Source organism: Arvicanthis niloticus, chromosome 18 (assembly GCF_011762505.2).
Source record: "Arvicanthis niloticus isolate mArvNil1 chromosome 18, mArvNil1.pat.X, whole genome shotgun sequence".
In the NCBI taxonomy this organism is placed as follows: domain Eukaryota; kingdom Metazoa; phylum Chordata; class Mammalia; order Rodentia; family Muridae; genus Arvicanthis; species Arvicanthis niloticus.
Genome location: NC_047675.1, coordinates 54,491,954 through 54,514,537, shown reverse-complemented (window position 1 = coordinate 54,514,537; position 22,584 = coordinate 54,491,954). Strand labels below are relative to the sequence as shown.

General features: G+C 38.1%; 1 protein-coding gene across 2 annotated transcripts in view; it reads left to right on the top strand.

Moving 5' to 3' along the window:
* Ccdc7 (coiled-coil domain containing 7) overlaps positions 1 to 22,584 on the top strand; it is a 297,148-nt gene that overhangs the window by 219,264 nt on the left and 55,300 nt on the right. For both annotated transcript variants that reach the window (XM_076916072.1, XM_076916071.1), the window contains exons 43-45: positions 7,157 to 7,225; positions 12,834 to 12,929; positions 14,042 to 14,137. In XM_076916072.1, the coding sequence (XP_076772187.1) occupies positions 7,157 to 7,225; positions 12,834 to 12,929; positions 14,042 to 14,137 (261 nt within the window). The remainder of the gene's footprint in view (positions 1 to 7,156; positions 7,226 to 12,833; positions 12,930 to 14,041; positions 14,138 to 22,584) is intronic.

The window sequence follows — 22,584 nt, the reverse complement described above, 5'->3', positions numbered from 1 at the left end:
TTTAAATTTATATAGTATCTTCAGAGACTGTAATAGTCTAAATCTCAAAATGAACAGTATCAAGAGTCACTTTATAATTCCTAAACATTCTTCCAGGATACAGTAATGGAGACATTATGGTTCATACACAGATGAGGCCCAGGCCAGTGAATTATACTAGAGATCCCAAAATTAAACTGTCACCTTACACGGTCAAGAGTATCAATGTGGATAAAGCATTCTGCTATATGTGGTGCTGGGGAAACTGGGTATCCTCATGTAGATATATAAAAGGGAGTCCTCAGCTTAAACTAGGTTCAAAATAAAAGTCAACATGAATCAAAGAAAGATAGAGCAAAACTGTGAAAGAATTAAAGGAAACAGGGAAATCCTGCAGATGCAATGTATTTTTGAATTGGCATCAAACACATAGTCAAGAAAGAAAAAATGTGGACAAATTGGGCTTCATCAGAATTTTGAAATTTGAACACCAGAGAATAATGTAACTTTATACATTTAATATTTTCTAATGAAAATTAAATAAAATAAAAGGTAACCCCTAGGATCGGTGAATATGCTCATATCTTTGTCTCATAGTGGTGCTGTATTACTTGAGATCTAAACCTCAGGTAAGAACTAGGGAAAGTGCATCAATGTAGACATTACTCCTAAGAAGGTCAAGTCAGTGGTGGAAACCTGCACATCTATTGGATAGCTGCTATCAGGAAGGGACATAGGAAGAAATGAAAGAAGAAGAAACTAGACCTAGAGACACAGGCCTGCATATCCAGCTGCTTCACAGACCAAGACTGGGTGGAATTTTCAGGGCCAGCTTTGACAATTTAGCAAGACACTGTCTCAAAATCAAAAACATAAAATAAAAAGTGGGATGGTTATGACTGTTGATCACTAGTATCACATGCTTACCATACATGAATCCCTAGGTTAGAAAGGGATAAAAGAACAAATATTGGCTGAGATGTCAAGAAGTTGGGACCATGATCATGTGGTCCTTGAGCAACCTTCCCTTTACAGCCCTGACATGTGCAGCACAGTGGTCTCAGTCTCAGTGACCCTCCTATTTGTTTAGAGAGAATAAACAGTGATCTCCTTTTGTGCATTGAAACACTGTGAGGGTAAGTAGTTTTCTACCAGAGCATTCAACTTTGGAGTGGAGAAAGAGCAGCAGGTGTACATTGTTCACAGAAACACTTACCTTAGTGAATAAAAGAATGGAACGTTTTATTTTTTTGCAAGAAATATATTGGAGATATAAAAACATTCCTGTTGGGCAGATTCTGCATTTTAATTTCAGCATTTGTTTTCAAGTGAACAGACTCTGAAACTATTTTAATTATTATATTTTGGGTTCTCTTTTGTTTGGAGATTTTTGCTTGGGAGAAGAGGTTTTGTATAGGTCAAGCAGGCTTCAAACTCCTTATGTAGCCAACACTGACATTAAATTTTGATCCATCAATTGCCACCTCCTGAGTGTTGGGATTATAGACACATACTGCCATGCCTGCTATGCATAATGCTGGTAATTGAATTCAAGGATTTATGGATAGTAGGCAAGTGTTCCAACAACTAAATGATGTCTTTAACCGTCCAGTTTTATCATTTGAGACAAGACATTGTTCTTTCTGTATACAAGGCTGTCATCAAATTCACTATTTGGGACAACCTGGTCCACAAGTCTCCATTTTACCCACACCAGCCTCCCATGCAGCAGAAACATGAGTAGGTATGTGCCAACACACCTAGATCTTCTCCAATATCCTTGACTTACACTTTTATAGCTACTAGACAAGAAAAACTCAGATATCTGTGCAGCTTTGTCAAAATTACTGTGCTTTAGAAAGGGGATAGAATTTGTCCTAACTTTCTTTTTTTTTTCAAACATGTTCTACTTTTTATTTATTTAATTTATTTATTTATGCACTTTACATCCCAATATCAGCCCCCTCCTTCCAGTACCCCCTTATGCAGATCCTCTCCCCATTCTGCCCTCTTCATCCCCTCATAAACTACTTTTTCCCTTCCTTCCCTTCCCTACACATCAAGTCACTGCAGTACTAGGCTCATCCTCTCCCACAGAAGCCAGACAAGGTGGCCTGACTAGAAAAATGGGTCCACAGGCAGGTAGTCCACAGTTTCAGGGCTAGCCCCTGTTCTAGTTATTGGAGGGCCTACCCAAAGACCAAGCTGTACATCTGTTACATGTATGCAGAGAGCCTAGGTCCAGCCCATGCTCACCTCTTAAAGTTGGTCTAAATGTACTTCTCATTATGTTATGTTTAGTTATAGCTCTCATAGACTCGTGTTTTAACAAGCCTGTGGGGGCCAGGGAATGGAATGTCATGGTTTGAATATGCTTGGTCCAGGGAATGGCACTATTTGGAGGTGTGGCCCCGTTGGAGTAGGTATGTCACTGTGGGCATGAGCTTTTACACCCTAGTCCTAGCTGCCTGGAAGCCAGTATTCTGCTAGCAGCCTACAGATGAAAATGTAGAACTCTCATCTCCTCCTGCACCATGCTTACCTAGATGTTGCCATGTTTCTGCCTTGATGATAATGAACTGAACCTCTGAACCTGTAAGCCAGCCCCAATTAAATATTGTTTTTACAAGAGTTGTTTTGATCATGGTGTCTGTTCACAGCAGTAAAAACCCTAACTAAGACACTTTGGTTGGTAGTTCAGTCTCTGACATCTCCCAAGGGTCCAGGTTAGTTGACTCTGTTGGTCTTCCTGTGGAGGTCCTGTCCTCTTCACTCAACTGTTCTATCAGACCCCCTGAGCTCCATCTAAAATTTGGCTGTGGGTCATGCATCTCTTTCCATTGGATGATGGGTAGAGCCTCTCCAAAAACAGTAATGCTAGGCTCTTATCTGCAAGCATAACAGTGTCATTAATACTGTCAGGTATTGGACTGGGAGATGGCCCTCAATTTGGGGCATTCATTGGCTAGCCATTCCCTCTGTCTTTGCTCTATCTTTGTCCTGGCAAATCTTTTTTTTTTTTTTTTTTTCAGTTTGCTCCTTTTTTTTTCTTTTTTTTTTTTATTGGATATTTTATTTACATTTCAGATGCCATCCCCTTTCCCCATTTCCCCTCCCTAGGAAACCCCTATCCCATAACCCCTTCTCCTTTTTGCTTTTATACAATTTTTTAATGTTAACCAATGGCTTTATAAATTTGGTAAAGCTCAATATCAATCAGAAGTGTAACCTAATACCCAACCTAGATATATCAACTATCTTTGACTGGCGGAGACATGTGAACATCTGCCTCCATGTCTGGCCCTCATCTCTCTTTCTCTCTCATCACCTAGCTCCTCCTCTCCTTCTCCTCCTCCTCTCCTTACTCCTCCCACCTTAGCTCCTCCTACAAATCACCCTTCCTGTTAAAATAAAACTTTTCTCTCAAAATACAGTTAGAGCATAACTATACCAATTTATGTCAGTAAGGTGCAAGACAGACCTAATACCCAGTCTATCATTTTGTTGACTAAGCAGAACCTCTGTCATCTCTCCTAAATAAGACTTAGTTCTGAACCTGGCTTTTTTTTTTTTCTTGGCTTTAGAATGAATGTCAGCTGAAAACCATCCTCTCAAATCTTTTCTCTCAAAGTAAATAGCAAGGATTGGCTATGAGACTATAAGTTTTCAACCCCATCAGAAATCCAGAATGACTGAGTTAACTGAAATTATAGGAAGCACAAAACATAGCTTCTAAAACATAGCCAATTTATAGAGACTGCTGAACACCTGGACAGTCCCTATACTACAGAACGTTGGAGCATCCGATCTTCAGCCTTCTGGCCCAGGATCATCTGACAGACCCAGTGATGCCAAATTATTAAGGGCTGATTACTCTGTCTTGGCAGATATAATCAGTCGACTATTCTGCAAGTGTGTCCTTTTCTGGACAGTAATTTGTCTGTAGATGGAAAGAGGCAATTCTTGACTGTCTCTGCACAACTAGAGTAACTTCAAGGATGCTCAATTTCCAATCCAATGCTTCAATCCAAGCCAGGAAGCTGTCAGGAGCAGACAGGTCTCTAATCAAAATGAACATTAATACAGACATGTTTATAACATCAATTCTGTGGACTTCTGATGTTTTGAAAACCAATTTTATGTAAGGCAATCTGGACTGTTGTCTGTTAACTCCTCTCAGCTATTTCTAAAGAAAATATAGAAAACACCCTAACAATAAAGCCACGAATTTGCTATAGTCCCTTAACTCACAGGCTAACCATCTCAAATAAGTTTAAAAAGTTAAAGAAGGACTGGGTCTAAGCCTTGTATTCCTAAATGTGTTATACAGGCACAATGCCTATGAGAGTATCAATATTCATCTCACTTTTATATCAATAAGAAGCTTGTACCAATGAAAACCTTAAATCTGAAATCAAAGTAAATTTTGTACCATTTAAGAAAGTAGAACTTCATCTTAATAACAATTATACATATTTCTACCAGTAGGTTATGGCTATGCAATAAATCCTAGCTAATCCTCCCTGTTCCAAAAAAACCCACTACTTTTCCCTAGAAAGACAGCCCAATATTAACCACCTCAGTCCCCAAGCCCAGGGAATAGGGGCGCCGACTTTTCATTAACTTCTTCAAGCTGATTATGGGTGTTGAGATATTAGAAGAGGGGTTGGGGGAAGAATAAATTGATAAGCCTCTGACACTGTGTCTTCACTGCATCCAGCTGGAATTCCAGGACATCAGAGGTTTGAGCAGGTCTGCTCAGGTTGCTTGATACACCAAGGCTATGTATTCTGCAATATAAAAATTCTCAAAACAAATTTTAGTATCAAGATAATTGTTTGTTTGAATTCTGGAATCTAGTCTTAAGGCGGCCTGCCTCTGTCATGTCTAATCCATACAATTCTGGGAGTTTTTATGAGGGTGTGTTCCCACCATACTCCCATTTTTTGCCTTCCTGCTCTCAAATTTTCCAACATCAGGAAATCCAAACTTTTGGGCACCTAGGCCCTCCACTTCCACTGATGCCTAACCCCTTATTCCATTCCCCCACTCCAATTATTATGAGGGTGTGCTCCCACCATTCTCTCATTCCTGCCTCCCTGCTCTTACAATTCCCCAGCACTAGGGAATCCAAACTTTCAGGTACCAAGGCCCTCCACTTCCACTGATGCCAGGCAAGGCCACCCTCAACTACCTATACAGGTAGAGCCATGAGTCCCCCACCCTTTGTGTTCTTGGGCTGGAGATTTTAGAATGGCTACTCCAGCTTGTTTCTTAGGACCATTTGCTTGAAAGATTGTTTTCCAGCCTTTTACTCTAAGATAGAGTCTGTCTTTGTACTGAGGTGGGTTTCCTGTATGCAGCAAAATTCTGGGTCCCATTTACGTATCCAGTTCATTAGCCTATGTCTTTTAATTGGGGAACTGAGTCCATTGATGTTAAGAGATATTAAGGAACAGTGATTGTTGTCTCCTGTTATTTTTGTTATTAGAGGTGAAGTTATCTTTGTGTGGCTATCTTCTTTTGGATTTGTTGGAAGAGGGTTACTTTCTTGTTCTTTCTAAGGTATAATTTCCCTCCTTGTATTGGAGCTTTCCTGCTATTATCCTATGTAGTGCTGGGTTTGTGGAAAGATATTGTGTAAATTTGGTTTTGTTATGGAATATCTTGGTTTCTCCATCTATGGTAATTGAGAGTTTTGCTGGGTATAGTAGCCTGGGCTGGCATTTGTGTTCTCTTAGGGTCTGTATGACATCTGTCCAGCATCTTCTAGCTTTTATAGTATCTGGTGAGAAGTCTGGTGTAATTCTGATAGGTCTGCCTTTATATGTTACTTGGCCTTTCTCCCTTACTGCATTTAATATTCTTTCTTTGTTTTGTGCACTTGGTGTTTTGATTATTATGTGATGGGAGGTATTTCTTTTCTGGTCTAGTCTATTTGGCGTTCTATAGGCTTCTTGTATGTTTATGGGCATCTCTTTCTTTAGGTTAGAGAAGTTTTCTTCTATAATTTTGTTGAAGATATTTATTGGCCCTTTAAGTTGGAAATCTTCACTCTCATCTATACCTATTATCCTTAGGTTTGGTCTTCTCATTTTGTCCTGGATTTCCTGGATGTTTTGTGTTAAGAACTTTTTGCATTTTGCATTTTCTTTGATAGTTGTGTTGATATTTTCTATGGTATCTTCTGCACCTGAGATTCTTTCTTCTATCTCTTGTATTCTGTTGGTGATGCTTGTGTCTATGACTCCTGATTTCTTTCCTAGGTTTTCTGTCTCCAGCATAGTCTCCCTTTGTGATTTCTTGATTGTTTCTACTTTCATTTTTATGTCCTGGGTGGTTTTGTTCAGTTCCTTCACCTGTTTGGTTGTGTTCTCTTGTAATTCTTTAAGGGATTTTTGTGTTTCCTCTTTAAGGGCTTCTACCTGTTTACCTGTGTTCTCCTCAAATTCTTTGAGAGTGTTATTTATGTCCTTCTTAAAGTCCTCTATCATCATTATGAGAAGTGATTTTAAATCTGAATCTTGCTTTCCTGGTGATATGGAGAATTCAGGACTTTCTAGTGTGGGAGAACTAGGTTCTAATGATGCCAAGTACCCTGGGTTACTGATGCTTATGTTTCTGTGCTTACCTTTTACCATCTGTAACTCCTTAGTGCTACCTGCCCTGTCCCTGACTGGAGCCTGTCTTTCCTATTATCTTGGTTGTATCAGAAGTTTGTGGGGTTGGTGTAACTACTGGGGTAAGCGCTGGGGCCCAAAATCTGCTCATTGCTCAAGTGCAGACAGGATGCTGCCCAGGTTAGAGCTCTGGGAGCCCTGTTTCCTCTGGGTTCTTAGAGATTGGGGACAGAGCTGCCGCCCAAGATCTGCTCAGTGCTCTGGCCCAGACCAAGGGAAACCAGTGCTCTGGGAGTGACTTCCTGGGTCTTTGTGGGTCCCAATTACTCCCTGTTTGGGGCAGGTCTTGCTGTCTGATTACCTAAGATACTGCCTGAGTTAGAGTACCTGGGATCCCCGCTTCCTTTGGGTTCTTAGAGATTGGGGGGCAGAGCTGCCACCCAAGATCTGCTCAGTGCTCTGGTCCAGATGGGAAGGGACCCTTGTCCTAACTTTCAAAGGATGAAGTTAATTTACTTTTAGTACAATTTAATGACATTTTTTTTCTCATTTTTCAGGACAGTCTAAACATCAAAAGTTAAAGAAACAAGGTGCTTTGACATCTATCAAAAAGCAGAAACATAAAGGTAAAGGAGTCAATGTTGCACAAATGTTTGATGTACCACTGCACTTCACTCCCACTGCTTCTATTTAACACTGTCCCCAGCCTGTGGGCCTTCAGACAGTCAGTGTTTGGCAGATCTCCTTCCTCTTAAGTATGATATTCTAAACGGGAATGTGTCATGAGTTAGTCAAGAAGTCTTACTGAAAGACCTTTAGTTTTTAGTGTTTGTTGCAATTCCATCAGAAATGCAGCAAATATCTTTGCATACACTTTTATATGCTGCTTACATTTTTGTAAATAATATACATAGGATTTGTGTGTTAAATTTTACTTTAATAGATACTCCCAAATACTTTTGAGAAGTATCACAGTTAATAATTTTGCCAAGAAATGCACAAAAAAACCCTATTTCCAGATATGTTAGTCAGCACTGGACTACTTATAAATTGGAAATATAAACTATTAAATTATGCTGTTGAGATGCCAGTACCACAAAGTTATGATTTAGAGGCTCTGGGGAAATTTTCCTGGAATTACAAAGACCTCTTACAATAGAAAAGTCCATTTTAAAATTCAACATGAAATCTTCAGAAACCATAATACTATAAATAACCTTGGAAAAGAACAAATTAGAAAGAGTTACACTTTGTAATTTTCAAACATGCTATCAAGCTGCAGATATTATATATCTGGCATACATTTATTCAGCCATCCATCAAATCTCTCCCCCTCAGAACTCAGGGAACCCCATAGAAGAGGAGGTAGAAAAGTGTAAGAACCAGAGGAGATAGAGGACACCAGAAGAACAAGGCCCTCTGAACTACATGGGTATACACCAGGTCTTTTGCATAGATATTATAGTGTTTATCTTAGTATTTTTATGGGACTCCTGAGAGTAAGAATAAATGGGTCTCTGACTCTTGTGCCTGCTCTTGGGACTCCTTTCCACCTGTCTGTTGCCATGTCTAACTTTGATATAATATATTTTATTTTGTTATGTTTGGTTGTTATCTCTTAGAAACCTGTTTTTTCTAATGAGAGACAGAAAGGAAGTAGATCCAGAAGGGAGAAAAGGTGGGAAGGAACTGGGAGGAGTAGAGGAATGAGAAACTATAATCAGGATATATTATATAAGACAAGAATATTTTAATAAAAGAAAAAAACATTCATCATGACAACAGAGACTATAGAAATGTGCACATATGGCATTTAATAACTTATTGTTAAGTATACCCCAATATTGAGATGATCAGGTACATCTTTGTGTCACCTTCTAAATACTCTTTCCCCAACTCCACCAAAAAAAAAAAAAAAAAAAAAAAAAAAAAACCTGTCTGGCAGACAGACAGATGATATGTAGAACAATAGCAAATAGCAAAGATCTCCCAAAAGTAACCTCCTCTCAGCTACATGGTTAAGAGTATTAAAACCACTCAGAGGGAAAAACATTCTATCACAGGTGGTGCAGAGGAAACTGGATATCCCCAAGGAGGAGGATGAAACATAGACCTGAGCTTAATCTATATTCAAAACTAATTCAACACAAATCAAACACCTATAAGTAATACTAAATTGTAGAAGTATTAAAAGAAAATATAAGGAAAGCCCTGCATGACACTAAATTTAGCAATGTATTTTTAGAATGACCTTACAGACAGAACAAAAAGGTAAAACATGAAAAATATATTAATGAAAATCTAAAACAACAAAACTCGGGTGAAACTGAGCTAATTATTCTAAAAGATACCTCTCCTAGGAAAATGTTATGACAATCAGAGATATATGGAAAAAATTTAAAAGGTAGCTATCACTAATCATTTGGAAATTCATGAATGGCTAGTATCAGAAACAGGGAAGAAGAAAGAAAGATGATAGACCTAGTGGCACAAGTCTATAATTCCAGCTACTCCAGAGGCTTCAGCAGGAGGATGATAAAGTCCACATGAGCTAGACGTGAAGTCTCAAGGCCAGATAACTTAGAACCTATCCCAAAAGAAGTAGCAAAGTCAGGACTGCTGTCACTTAATGTACTTGTCTAGCATACAGAAACACCTACATTCAATCCTTAGGACTGAAAACAAACTAACAAAACACAGAGAGAGACAGAGAGGGGAGAGGGGGAGGGGGAGGGAGAGGGGGAGGGGGAAGGGGAGGGGGTGGCAAGGGGAGGGGGATGGCAAGAAGAGGGGGATGGCAAGGGGAGGGGAGGGAGAGGGGAGAGAGAAGAGGGGGAGAAAAGGAGGGGAGAGAGATGGAGAGAGAGACAGGGAAGAGAGATGGGGAGAGAGACAGGGGAGAGAGAAGCAGGAGAGAGACAGGGGAGAGAAACAACAGAGAAGGGGAGAGAGGGGAGGAGAGGGGGGAAAGAGGGGAGAGGGGAGGGGAGAGGGGGAAGAGGAAAGAGGGGGAAGAGGGGAGAGGAGAGAGGGAAGAGGGAGAGAGGAGGAGAGAGAGGGAGGAGAGGGAGGAGAGGGGGAGAGGAAAGAGAGGGAGAGGGAGGAGAGGAAGGGAAAGGAAGGAGAGGAAGGGAGAGGGAGAGGGAACAGAGGGAGAGGGGGAGGGAGGGGGGAGAGAGGAGAGAAGGAGAGAGGGAGAGAGGGAGGGGAGGGAGAGGGAAGAAAGGGAGAGGGAGAGGGAGATCTGGTGCAACACTGTCCATACATATACTCTCTTATTCATAGTGTACTTTTCTGAAAGGAAAGGGAAATTCAGACAGAATATACCAGTGCTGTTTCAGACCTTTACCCAAACCACTGAAAACAATGTACAGAAGCTGTGGCTTATAGGGAGATTAATATTTATTTGAACTTTTTCAAAGATAAAATAGTTAGTTTCTTAGTATAATTCAATTATATTGTTCTCCAGTTTCAGAGAAAAAAGAAAACTAAAAATTTGAAGAGAAAAGTTTAGCATTTCTAAATAATCTGAACACTTCACCTTCTCCTGTAAAAACCCATAACTATAAAGGTAAAAGAAACAGTGTAATACAGACATATAGAATAAAAGTTTATTCCATTTACTAGTATGGTTAAATGGTCCCTTAGAACAATCAGCTAATGTCACAACCCCCCACATGTGTTCCCATGTTTCCCTACAAATAAATACATGCACAGAGGGTTTTGTGGTTCTGTATGGTATACAATCCTGTGCATAGATTCCCCTTACATATAATCCAGGTGAGTTGTTAGATTTGCTTACTGTCTCATGTCTTAATTTCCTGCATGATTTTCTGGAAAGAAAGTATATCACTCTTATCAATAGTTCCTTTGCTGAATGTCCTTTGTATTTCTGTCATAACCACAATTAATGCAGTTATAAATATCTTTTCACACTGTTTATTACTCTACTTATGTTTCTATGAAGTAGTTTTTTTAAAGGTGTTGTTGAATTACAGGCAAATATATGCTTTTAGTTTTAATAGGTGTTACCTGAAAAAATACAATTAACAGTTATGCCTGAAAAAAGAACAGTTGTGCCTATTATGCATAAGAAACCTATATCTCAGTATTGTATCCAACACTAGACTTTTTATGGACTGAAATATGACAGACATCAAAATTGTAACAATCAAAACAGTCTGAAAGATGTTTTTGCAAAAGTAGTAAAGTCCATTTTCAACTTCATATGAAATCTTGAAAAGCAGTAATAATCAAAATAGTATGTAAAAAGAACAAGCTAGAAAAATTCATACTTCATAATTTCCAATTATGTTACCAAGCCACAGACATAATGGTTCTGGCATACAGACAGATGTCACATAGGCCAGCGAAACAGAAGAAGCAACCCACAAGTAAACTCTTCATGGTTGAGGGCACCAACTCCATTCACTGGAGTCTGCCACACATGGTGCTGGAAAAACTCTATATCCCTAAGCAAGAGGCATAAAACTGGGCCTTTAACTTGAACTATTTTCAAAAATACCTCAGCATGTATTAAAGAAATACAAGGAAGAACTGAATTATAAAATATTAAAAGAAAATTTAGAAGAAAACATACATGATAGTAAATTTGATATTGTGGTTTTAAATTGGCCATAGAGAGACACATTCAGAAATAAAAATCATATGGAAAATTAGAATTCACATTTAAAGCTTTTAAATGTGAAAAGCTTTCAAATGTAAAAGTTTTACATTTAAAAGCATTTAAAGCTTTTCACATACTTTGTGCAATTAATATACACTTATAAAAGAGTGAACTGAATTAGCCCTGACAAGATGGCTTAAGGGTACTAGTTTCACCAGGTCTGATAACCTGAGTCAATCCTTGGAACAAACACACTATAGAGGACAGATCTGGCTCTCACAAGTCATATTCTGTTATTTCCACATACACATATGCTTGGACACATCCAGATGAATAGATAAATGTTCTTAGAGATTTGTTTTATGTGTATAAGTGTATATCTTTATATGCATATATAAAATACACATATTTGCCTGCATGTATACTCTCTGCTCTATTATTTTTCCTTATAAATAATCCTTTATGAGTATAGAGGAGGATTGCATGTGTACATGTTCCTGTTTATGTGTATGTGTGTATGTGTGCATGCATTCCTGTGGAAGCCTAAGGTTGATGTCCACGTATCTTCTCCTGTTGATCTCAAGTTTATTCTTTCTTCTCTTTAATTTTATAAATTTTATTATTTAAAGAACCTTGTAAAAATAAAAAGCATCACCCAATTAAATTAACCAGACTCAAAGTCTGTAGAATTCAATAAATTTTTACACAGTTAGACTAGGCATTTGGAACAGAAGCTGTGGAGCCCCACATTAATTTTTATACTTTAAGAATGAAACCCATTTTCTGAGGGAGAGTATCTCACCAAATGCAGAGTGAGATTATCTGAACATCAAGCTTCAAGCATCCTCATGTGTCACTGCCCCAGCACTCATATTTCAGTAACTTGCTATAGCCCAAAACATTATAGATGGGTGCTTGAAAACTAACCTCAGGCCTGCATGCTTGTATAGCACTTTGTCTACTGTGCTGTCTCCCCAGCCCCTACTTGTGCTATTATTATAGACTTACATGAAATATCAATGACCACACAAGGTAAATTCAAAGAGAACCTATGTTTGCAGATTAAACTTCTTTGTGTAAATTTCTAAGGAGTTAGGAGGCTGGGCATTAGAAAAGATTGATCGATTTCTCTAAAATCTAAACAATGACAATATCTTTAAACTTGCTAACTTAGAGAAAAAAAAATCTCACAGGTTCCCTAGACAAAGACCTACAGGAAAGTAATTCTGAAACTACTGAGAGAATTGGCCTCTCCTAGGCATGAGCACCCCAATTGCTTCTCCATTCTAATGTGGGCATCCCTGAAACCATATACATACAAACAACAAAAAACAGACATGACAGACTGTATTTATATATTTGTACATATACATGTAATGATAATAATCAAAGAAAAAAGACTATTAATTTCAGAATGGGAGCACCTGATAGAGCTACAGGGAAAGAACACGGGAAGGCCTCAAGGTAGAAAAGGGAAGGGGGAAGTAATGTAATTACATTTTAATTTAAATGTATTTACATATATGTGTGTAATGAGTTGATTTTTGCATCTTTAAATTTTGAAATTAGTTTATTTAGTGTGTCAATAACTTTATTCTCTTTTTCAGAACAGCCTAAACCTGAACCGATAGTTAGAAACAATGTTGAATTTGATGATACAGTGCTGATGACTGCCTCTCCTCCAAATATCAAAATCATTAAAGGTAAAGGAATGCTTTCATATGTATTGAAACAAAATTGTGTATTCTGTTCCCACTGAACAGATATCCTTATGAATGGGCTCTTCGAACAAACAGCCTATATTACAAACCCACCATGCTTTTCCTGTAAATAGATACCTGTTAGAAGATTTCGAGATCCTGATCAGAAATAGAATTTTGTGTATATATTACCCCGTATTTCTAACCAAGATAAGTTAACTGATTTCCTTCATGCCTTATGCCTTTCATTTACTCTGCAATGTTCTTAAATGAGAGTATATTACATTTCTATGAAATTCAAACAATGGTGTAATCAAAATCAGCAACTTTTTATTGAGACAGGGTCCAGTAGCCACATCAGAGTTGAAAGTTGCTATACAAACAGGCTAGCTAGAACTCATGGAGATGGACTACCTATGCTCCCCACTGTGTCAGGATTAAAGGCGTGTACCAACAACACTCACTGCTAATCACATTTTCATAAAGCTAGTTTTTCTCTAGAAAGTAGAGTACATAATGAGATTGTTATATGTAGAAAACGTATTTTTTACTATCTATACATCCGTATAATTCAGTAATGACTGTTCTTAATTATTGTGAAAATAAAATCATGAAAAACTTCTGCATAATTCTCAGCACTAGATTTTATGAATTGAAAATATAAACAATATTAAACTGTATTGGTTATCTGACACTAGCACAGAAATTAACCACAGCCTGCAGAAAAATCCCTAGAATTATAAAAATATCTTACCAGAGTAAAAAAGTCCATTTTAAAATTTATATGGAGTCATCAGAGACTCTAACAGTCTAAATAATAATGAAGTACTATTTGTATAATAAAACTAACAAATGAAAACTAACAAAATAAGAGAAACACTTCATAATGTAATAACCAATTGCCTGACTGCAGGCTGGCAAAACCTCTCATGACTCTGTTAATTTCCTGACTTGCACTCTTAAAAGGCACATTTACAAAATACCACCTTCCAGCAAGGATAAACCAGACAGTCTGCTTGTGCAGGTTACCTGACCTATGTAAATAGCTGGGGGAAGCTGTGCTTAGACATAGGTTATTTCTGTCACTGCTGAATAATGTTGTTCTTATTTTTCAGAGCTATCTGAAACGTTGAATTTAGATGGTGGGGATATTGAACTTTCAGACCTCCTGCTCAAGTCAGCATCTGCTGTAAAGAAACTTGGGATTAAAGGTAAAGGGAGTAATTTAATACAGATGTTTGAATTAAAATATTCCTTCCCTACCATTTCTGTTTACCAGAATTCTTAAACCTGTGAGCTTCTTTCCAACAATCAGCTGAATTATGTTACAAGCCTGTGTGGAGGGCTTTGTCTTTCTGTATGGTAACTGGATCTTGTGCACTTATCCCCTTATCTAGAACCCAGCTGAACTGGTGGGTGTCCTTCCCCTTTCACAGTTTGAGATTTCTGCTTTATGTTCCTAAATGAGAAAACAGAACACTTAATCTATAGTTCTTCTTTATGTCATTTCTGTTGTTGCAATTACAACCAATACTACCATTAATGTCACTGTACTCTCCTAGTCTCCTACTTTTATACAGTAGAATGTGTTAATTGGGTGGCTGGATGAAGAACATGTGTGCTTTTAATTTTCATAGGTACCCACAAATATTTTGTAGGATTGCCACAATTAATAGTTGTGGCAATAAAATAATAAAAAACTATATTCAAGTATCAAAGTTATTAGATTCTTCTATGAGTCATTCATAATTTAATAGTGTGTTGTTTAGTCTCCATGAGTTTCTATGGTTTCTCTTACTGTTGATACCTACTTTTATTCCATTGTGGTTAGATGGGATAAAGAATATTATCTCAACCTTCCTATATCTCTTGAGACTTACTTTATTTTCTGATGTGTTGATAGTTCTGGGAAAAGCTTCTTGGTATGATTACAACAGTGTGTATTCTTTAGTGTTTTGGTGAAAATTTTTATAGATGTCTTTTAGTTTGTTTAACTTATGATGTCATTTAACTCTAGTGTGTCCATGTTGATTTGAATTTATTTTTGTTTTCAAGACAGGGTTTTTCTGTATAGCCCTGGCTGATCTGTAACTCACCATGCAGACATGTAGACCAGGTTGGCCTTGAACTTACATAGATCCCACCTGCCTTTGCCTCCTGATCACTGGGATTAAAACCATGTGCCACTACACCCAGGCCAATGTTGATAGTGTGAGTGTGTGTGTGTGTGTGTGTGTGTGTGTGTGTGTGTGTGTGTCTCCATATGATATTTCTAATGATAAAAGTGGATATTTAAATCACCCACTATTGCTGTGTCAGAATTCGTTTGTGATTTGTGCATTTAGTAGTATTTGTTTTATGATATTGGGTGTGTATGTTTTCAGAATTGCTATATCCTTTTTCTTAACTGGGCCCTTCAAACAAGATTTAATTAATTTTTCTGACAGAGCAGTAAAACTTTACAGAGTTCAGGAGTACTTTGCCCCATAAATTTTCTAAGAAAATTTAAATAGGAATAAGTTTTAAATATATCATTATTGGTGCTTCCTAGATAGCAAAGTTGCCCCTTGATTCATGTAAAACATAAAAATAGTTTGAATTTATAAAATTTAGTAAATAAAATGCCATGATGTTAAGATCAAACTCTCACACCAGAGAATAGCATAGACAAAACAGCAAGCAGGAAATAAATTCTGTGTTATCCTGTAACAATATCCAACATTTACTAATAGTGAAATTATATGTCCTGTTTTAAGTGTTCTCCATCATTTCAAAATTTAAATATTTTACCAACCTCATGTAATGGTTCTATTCTTATTTCTGTCTATAAATGAGGAAGTAGGGACACTAGACAACACATAATAGTATCCTAACAATATAGTGGAAGAGAAAATACATAGCAAAGGCTATGAGTATATCTACAATATTTATTTTTGTTGTTTACTTTTGAGAATGTAATTTAATTACAATGTTTCTTCCTTCTTTTTCCTTCCTTCAGAATCTCCCATATGCCCCCTCTCAGCTCTCCTTCAAATTCATAGCCTCTTTAGACATTAATTGTTATTGAATATATATATGTGTTTGTATATACCACTGCCTCTTCTGCAACGTTCCCTGTGCCTTAGGTGTGAGAGTGTTTTTTTATTCATTGGAACTGGGCTCCACACTCTTGCATTTTGATTAGTTGAATTTCTGTAGTGTCTCTGTTGCAAAGAAACATTTTCTTGAGAAATGGTGAAGACAACACTTACCTGCTTATCTATGGGTAATAAGGACAAATGTTTATATGATTTTTAGGGTTTAGTAACTTAGCAGTTATAGATTCTTCACCAGTGAACATGGATTCACTAGCTAATAATAATGTTGAGAACAGTGCAGAAGATGGAGGCCTGGCTTGTGAAGTTTCAGAGGGAACTGTACAGGGATTTTTCTAGTTAGGTGGGGCTGAAGAATCAGCTGTGATTGAGGAGATACTAGAACTACTAAAGTGAAACCTTTGCCTTGCTGGGATGCTTGATGCTGGTTGGCTAGACGTGAGACCTTAGCAGTGATTAAGAAAAGACCAGCATCACTGAGATGAAATCTTTTAGGAAGTGTTTTCCTTAAAGCACAAAGAAGCTGTGTTCCAGAGGTGGCCAAGGTTGTATGTTGTGCTGATAGATGAAGTTAATGATGTAAGAGTTGCCCGGGTTGTACTGGTTTTGAAGGCATGGAGGGTCATGAAGAAGAAGCTGAGGCTTGGCACTCTAAGAAGCCAGGATACCAACCAAATGTGAAAATACAATGCAAACACATAAGAATGAGAGATGTCAACCCCACACTTCAAAGGCACATTAACACTTTATGTCCATTATATGACTATTGTTAGCAGCCAAAGGACAAAGGTAAGAAGAAAGCTAAAGACAAATTTCATTTACAAGTGTGTGAGAAAGAATAGTCCTGTAGGTGCAGGCTATAGTCCCAACTATAAGCTGATGCAAAAGGACAAATTTTATATTGAGCCAAGGCTGCATGATAAGACCATGCCTAAAAGTTGTCAGAAACAAGATGGTATAGTTTAGGAGTGGAAAACTTATCTTACATACAAAATATTCAAAATATTCAGTCACCAGTACTTGAAACAAACAGAAAAGTAGACCAAATATAGACAATGTTATCAAGAAATTATAACTGTGGTGTGGAGATTAGAGATGGCAAAGTGAGTAAAAGTTCTTGTCACCACACTTAACATAGGAGATTAATCCCCAGTGAGTCCACAATATAAACAGAGAACCTATTTGTACAAATTGTCCTTGGACTTCCACGCTAAAATTATGTCAGGGTAGAGACAGAAAGGAGAGAGTTAGAGGGGACAGAGACAGAGAAGAGAAGGTATAATACATGTAATTTGAGAGAAAAAAAGAATTTGGGACCAGGAACACATACTATCTGAGCTCTAGCTGGCTTCAATAGCCTCCCTCTACAGCCCTATCATTTTCATCACAGTGACTTCCTTCCATCTGCATTTTGACTCTTCAGTTTAGATGGAAAGGATAAGCATCCTACTTTGAGTCTAAGCAAGAGCCCCAGGTGTACATAGCTTGCATGTACACTTGCCTTGGTGAATAGAAGTTTGAACATTTCATTCTTGTGCAAGAAATACATTGTAGAAACAGAGAAAACTTCAGTAAATTTTGCCAGCTTTGAGAAATTGCTCTCTAACAGACCCATATTCTGCATTTTATTTTAGAATTTTATTTAGAATCCATCCCAAAGTGAAGAGATATTGAACCTTTATTTTATTATATTTTCTTTTTAATACATACTATATGTTATTAGCTCTCTTCCTTCTTGGACTTTATGTCAACTACTATTTATTAATGTAAGAATGGTTGATGGAGAAAATAAACTATCTAAAAAACTGTATCTTAGTTACTTGTGGATTCAGATACTGTCATACTGGTATCTTTTTTATTGGATATTTTATTTATTTACAGTACAGATGTTATCCCCTTTCCCCATTTCACCTCCCTAGAACCCCCTATCCTATACCCCCTTTTCCTTTATGCTTTTATGCCATTTTGATTACATGCATGTAATAATGTCAGTTCTAGGTTGAGGGTCTAGCAATACAGTAGATGCAAATAGTCAAGGAACAAGCAATACAATAAACACAAATAGTCAAAGAAAAAGCAAGGCATTAAGCCCAGTTATGTGAACACTACCATAATCACTGTTTCTAAAGGCTTATCAGGATGACCAAAGTATCTGAGCCTACTTCCCTGTCCTAGCCCAAGGTCATTTTCATGTCTGAAGCCTACTTCCTTGTTCTAGTCTAAAATTTAGAATCTTGTCTGAAATTACTTCTTTGTTCTAGCCTAGTATTTAGATTCCTGCCTGAGATTACTTCTTTGTTGTAGCCTACGATTTAGACACCTACCTGAAATTACTTCTTTGTTCTAGTCTAATGTCAGATTCCTGCTTGAAGCCTACTTCCTTTTCCTTAGCCAATGTCATATTCCTGTCAAGCAGCCAGCCTCTTTCCTGTCCTTGGCCCTTGTCAGCTTCTTGCCAAGCAGCCCCAAAGGCTCTCCACCTCTCCCCCTTTTTTATTTCATTAACAAGACTGAGCCTGTCTTAGGTCATTCTGACAAGAATGTCTTCCTTACTCATCATGGAATATGCATTATCAAATGCAATGCACTTCTGTCTTAGGTTGGTAAGGCTCTGTGCAGAATCTTACCCATCCTTGGCTTGCCAGCCTGTTAATTTAATAACTTTGTCTGGGGGTCCATTTTCAGGTTTAAGCCATGTACTTTGGCTGCCAACATGTTGCTGTTGTTAAACATAAGCTTTAACATGATGGGCAGAAATAAAAGTATCCCCAGGACAAGAAGGGCTAGCCTGATCAAGCTATATATGCCATTCCTGAGGTTTGTCCAAAATGGAAATATTGAGCTCAGGCCATGGATAATTTTATTGGGATTATCTGCAGCATCAAAAGGTTAACAGAGCAGCATTCTTTACATTCATAATCTCATTATGCAAAGTTAACATACCCAGAGAGGTGTTAGGATTATGCCAAATATCCTACAGCTGTCTTTAAACTTTTTTCTAATTATAATGACAATCATTGTGAATTTCAAAAGTAACACTACTCCAATAATATTTGTCATGACACTTGAGATGGCTCCTAACTCTTGAACCCTGAACCTCCTTCAGATAATTTGAATGGGTTATAGAGCATCATTCATTGTTCCAGATACCTATATAAATCCTTTTGTATACTCAATACATTAGTAACATTTTTTCCTAGGTGGTTAAAATAGTTACAAAAATATATACAAAAATAGTTGTCTTAACTCCTTATGTCAATGCTATTGTAGAAGCAGTGGTGCTAGCAATTAATGGAATTAAATCTGTTATACCAGCAATAATCAAGCCTGCTACTTTGTTGCTTTGGCTTAAAGCCTAATTCACTTCTTCCAGCACTTTCAAGCTTTTTTTTTTTCAGAAAATCAAGGTTTTTTAACACTCAGGGCAGTGGGACAAAAGCTGTTTGATAGACCCCCGTAACAGACATGCCAGGTTTCAGCACACTAACATAATTGGAAATTATAGAGTCAATGCAATTTCCAATAAATGCTGTAGAAGAGACAAAAAACAATTTTAGCTTGACAATTAAAAGAGCCTTAAAACATGCACTAACCCTTGTTTAAAATCCAGATCCTGTCCCAAAAATTATCTCTTGCTATCCTAACATCATAGCGAGCTACAGCTAGCTTCCAAATATGTTCCTGACAAAGTCCAGATCCAGTCTTCCAAAAGTAGACTGTTATTTCCCATATTGGATTAATTTCTAGACCAGTACATGATTGAGTCCTAATAGCTGGGTACCTTTAAGAAGAATACAAGAGACATAGTTTCTCTTTTCAATTCTCTATCCCACATGGTCTAAAAACTTGAGGCAAGGCAGCTTGTCTCATCTGGATTATAGTCAAGCAAAGGTGGGTCAGGAACATATGTCAAATACAGCTCCCCAGTCACCTTTGTCGGGGCACTCAGCAAGCTCACAGGTCGGCATCATTCTTTGTCTCAGCAACAGTATGTCTCACCAATCTTTTTAAAGTTCCATGGGCCTCTTCCACAATGTCTTATCCTTGAGTATTATATGAAATCTTCGTAATAACTTGTTGACAAAAAGTCTCGACTGCTCAATTACAATTCCCAGACCAATTATCTGGCTTTTTTTTAAAGATTGGATATTTTATTTATTTACCTTTCAATGTCCTCTCCTCTCCTCTCCTCTCCTCTCCTCTCCTCTCCTCTCCTCTCCTCTCCTCCCCTCCCCTCCCCTCCCCTCCCCTCCCCTCCCCTCCCCTCCCCTCCCCTCCCCCCAAACCCCTTACCCTATACCCCCTCCTCCTATTACTCTGAGGGTGTGTTCCCACCATCCTCCCATTCCAGCCTATCTGCTCTCGAATTCCCCAACACTAGGAAATCCAAACTTTCAGGCACCAAGGCCCTCCACTTCCACTGATGCCAGGCAAGGCCACGCTCAACTATCTATACAGGTGGAGCCATAAGTCACTCCCTTTGTCTTATCAGGATGGAGATTTTAGAATGGCTGCTCCAGTTTGTTTCTTAGGACCATTTGCTTGAAAAATTGTTTTCCAGCCTTTTACTCTAAGGTAGAGTCTGTCTTTGTCACTAAAGTGGGATTCCTGTATTCAGCAAAATGCTAGGTCCTGTCTACGAATCCAGTCTGTTAGCCTATGCCTTTTAACAGGGGAATTGAGTCCATTGATGTTAAGAGATATTAAGGAACAGTGATTGTTGTCTCCTTTATTTTTGTTATTAGAGGTGAAGTTATCTTTGTGTGGCTATCTTCTTTTGGATTTGTTAGAAGAGGGTTACTTTCTTGTTCTTTCTAGGGTATAATTTCCCTCCTTGTATTGGAGCTTTCCTGCTATTATCCTATGTAGTGCTGGGTTTGTGGAAAGATATTGTGTAAATTTGGTTTTGTTGTGGAATATCTTGATTTCTCCATTTATGGTAATTGAGAGTTTTGCTGGGTATAGTAGCCTGGGCTGGCATTTGTGTTCTCTTAGGGTCTGTATGACATCTGTCCAGCATCTTCTAGCTTTTATAGTATCTGGTGAGAAGTCTGGTGTAATTCTGATAGGTCTGCCTTTATATGTTACTTGGCCTTTCTCCCTTACTGCATTTAATATTCTTTCTTTCTTTTTTTTTTTTTTTTTTTTTTTGCGCATTTGGTGTTTTGATTATTATGTGAAGGGAGATATTTCTTTTCTGGTCTAGTCTATTTGGCGTTCTATAGGCTTCTTGTATGTTTATGGGCATCACGTTCTTTAGGTTAGAGAAGTTTTCTTCTATAATTTTGTTGAAGATATTTATTGGTCCTTTAAGTTGGGAACCTTCACTCTCATCTATACCTATTATCCTTAGGTTTGGTCTCCTCATTGTGTCCTGGATTTCCTGGATGTTTTGTGTTAAGAACTTTTTGCATTTTGCATTTTGTGTTTTCTTTGACAGTTGTGTCAATATTTTCTATGGTATCTTCTGCACCTGAAATTCTTTCTTCTATCTCTTGTATCTGTTGGTGATGCTTGCATCAATGACTCCTGATTTCTTTCCTAGGTTTTCTGTCTTCAGGGTAGTCTCTCTTTGTGATTTCTTTATTGTTTATACTTCCATTTTTATGTTCTGGATGGTTTTGTTCAATTCCTTCACCTGTTTGGTTGTGTTCTCTTGTAATTCTTTAAGGGATTTTTGTGTTTCCTCTTTAAGGGCTTCTACCTGTTTACCTGTGTTCTCCTCAAATTCTTTGAGAGTGTTATTTATGTCCTTCTTAAAGTCCTCTATCATCATTATTAGAAGTGATTTTAAATCTGAATCTTGCTTTCCTGGTGATATGGAGAATTCAGGACTTTCTAGTGTGGGAGAACTAGGTTCTAATGATGCCAAGTACCCTGGGTTACTGATGTTTATGTTTTTGTGCTTGCCTTTCACCAGCTGGATCTCCTTAGAACTACCTGCCCTGTCTCTGACTGGAGCATGTCTTTCCTATTATCTTGGTTATATCAGAACTGTGTGGAGTGGGTGTTACTACTGGGGTTAGAGCTGGGGCCCAAGATCTATCTGCTCAGTGCTCAGGTGCAGACAGTAAGAACCAGTCCTCCATGCTAGGAGTGAATTCCTGGGTCCTACTGGGTCCCAGTAACTCCCTGTTTGGGGCGGGTGTTACTGTCTCCTTACCTAAGATACTGCCTGGGTTAGAGCTCCTAGGAGGCCTGCTTCCTCTGGGTTTTGTGAGATTGCTTGCAGAGCTGCTTCCTGGGATCTGCTCTGTGCCCAGGCTCAGACCCATACTGGTATCTTTTAAAGTTCTTTCTCTTTGTAAATAGCATTCCCATGTATTATCTGAGAAAGGTGCTGCATGTAGCAGGACTGAAGTCACACTCAGTATGGTTGCAGACTGGCAAGCAGATAACCATCTCTATGCCTCAGCCTCCCTTATCCTGCAATACACCTCTCCCAGCTCTGCTCTCTTGTCATTGACAATTACTTACATTAACTTCAGCAAAATATTAGGTAAGAGGCAAGGCTGTAAAAAGTTTTTTCTGTTTGTTTATCGAATGCCTGAAAGCTGAAAGGA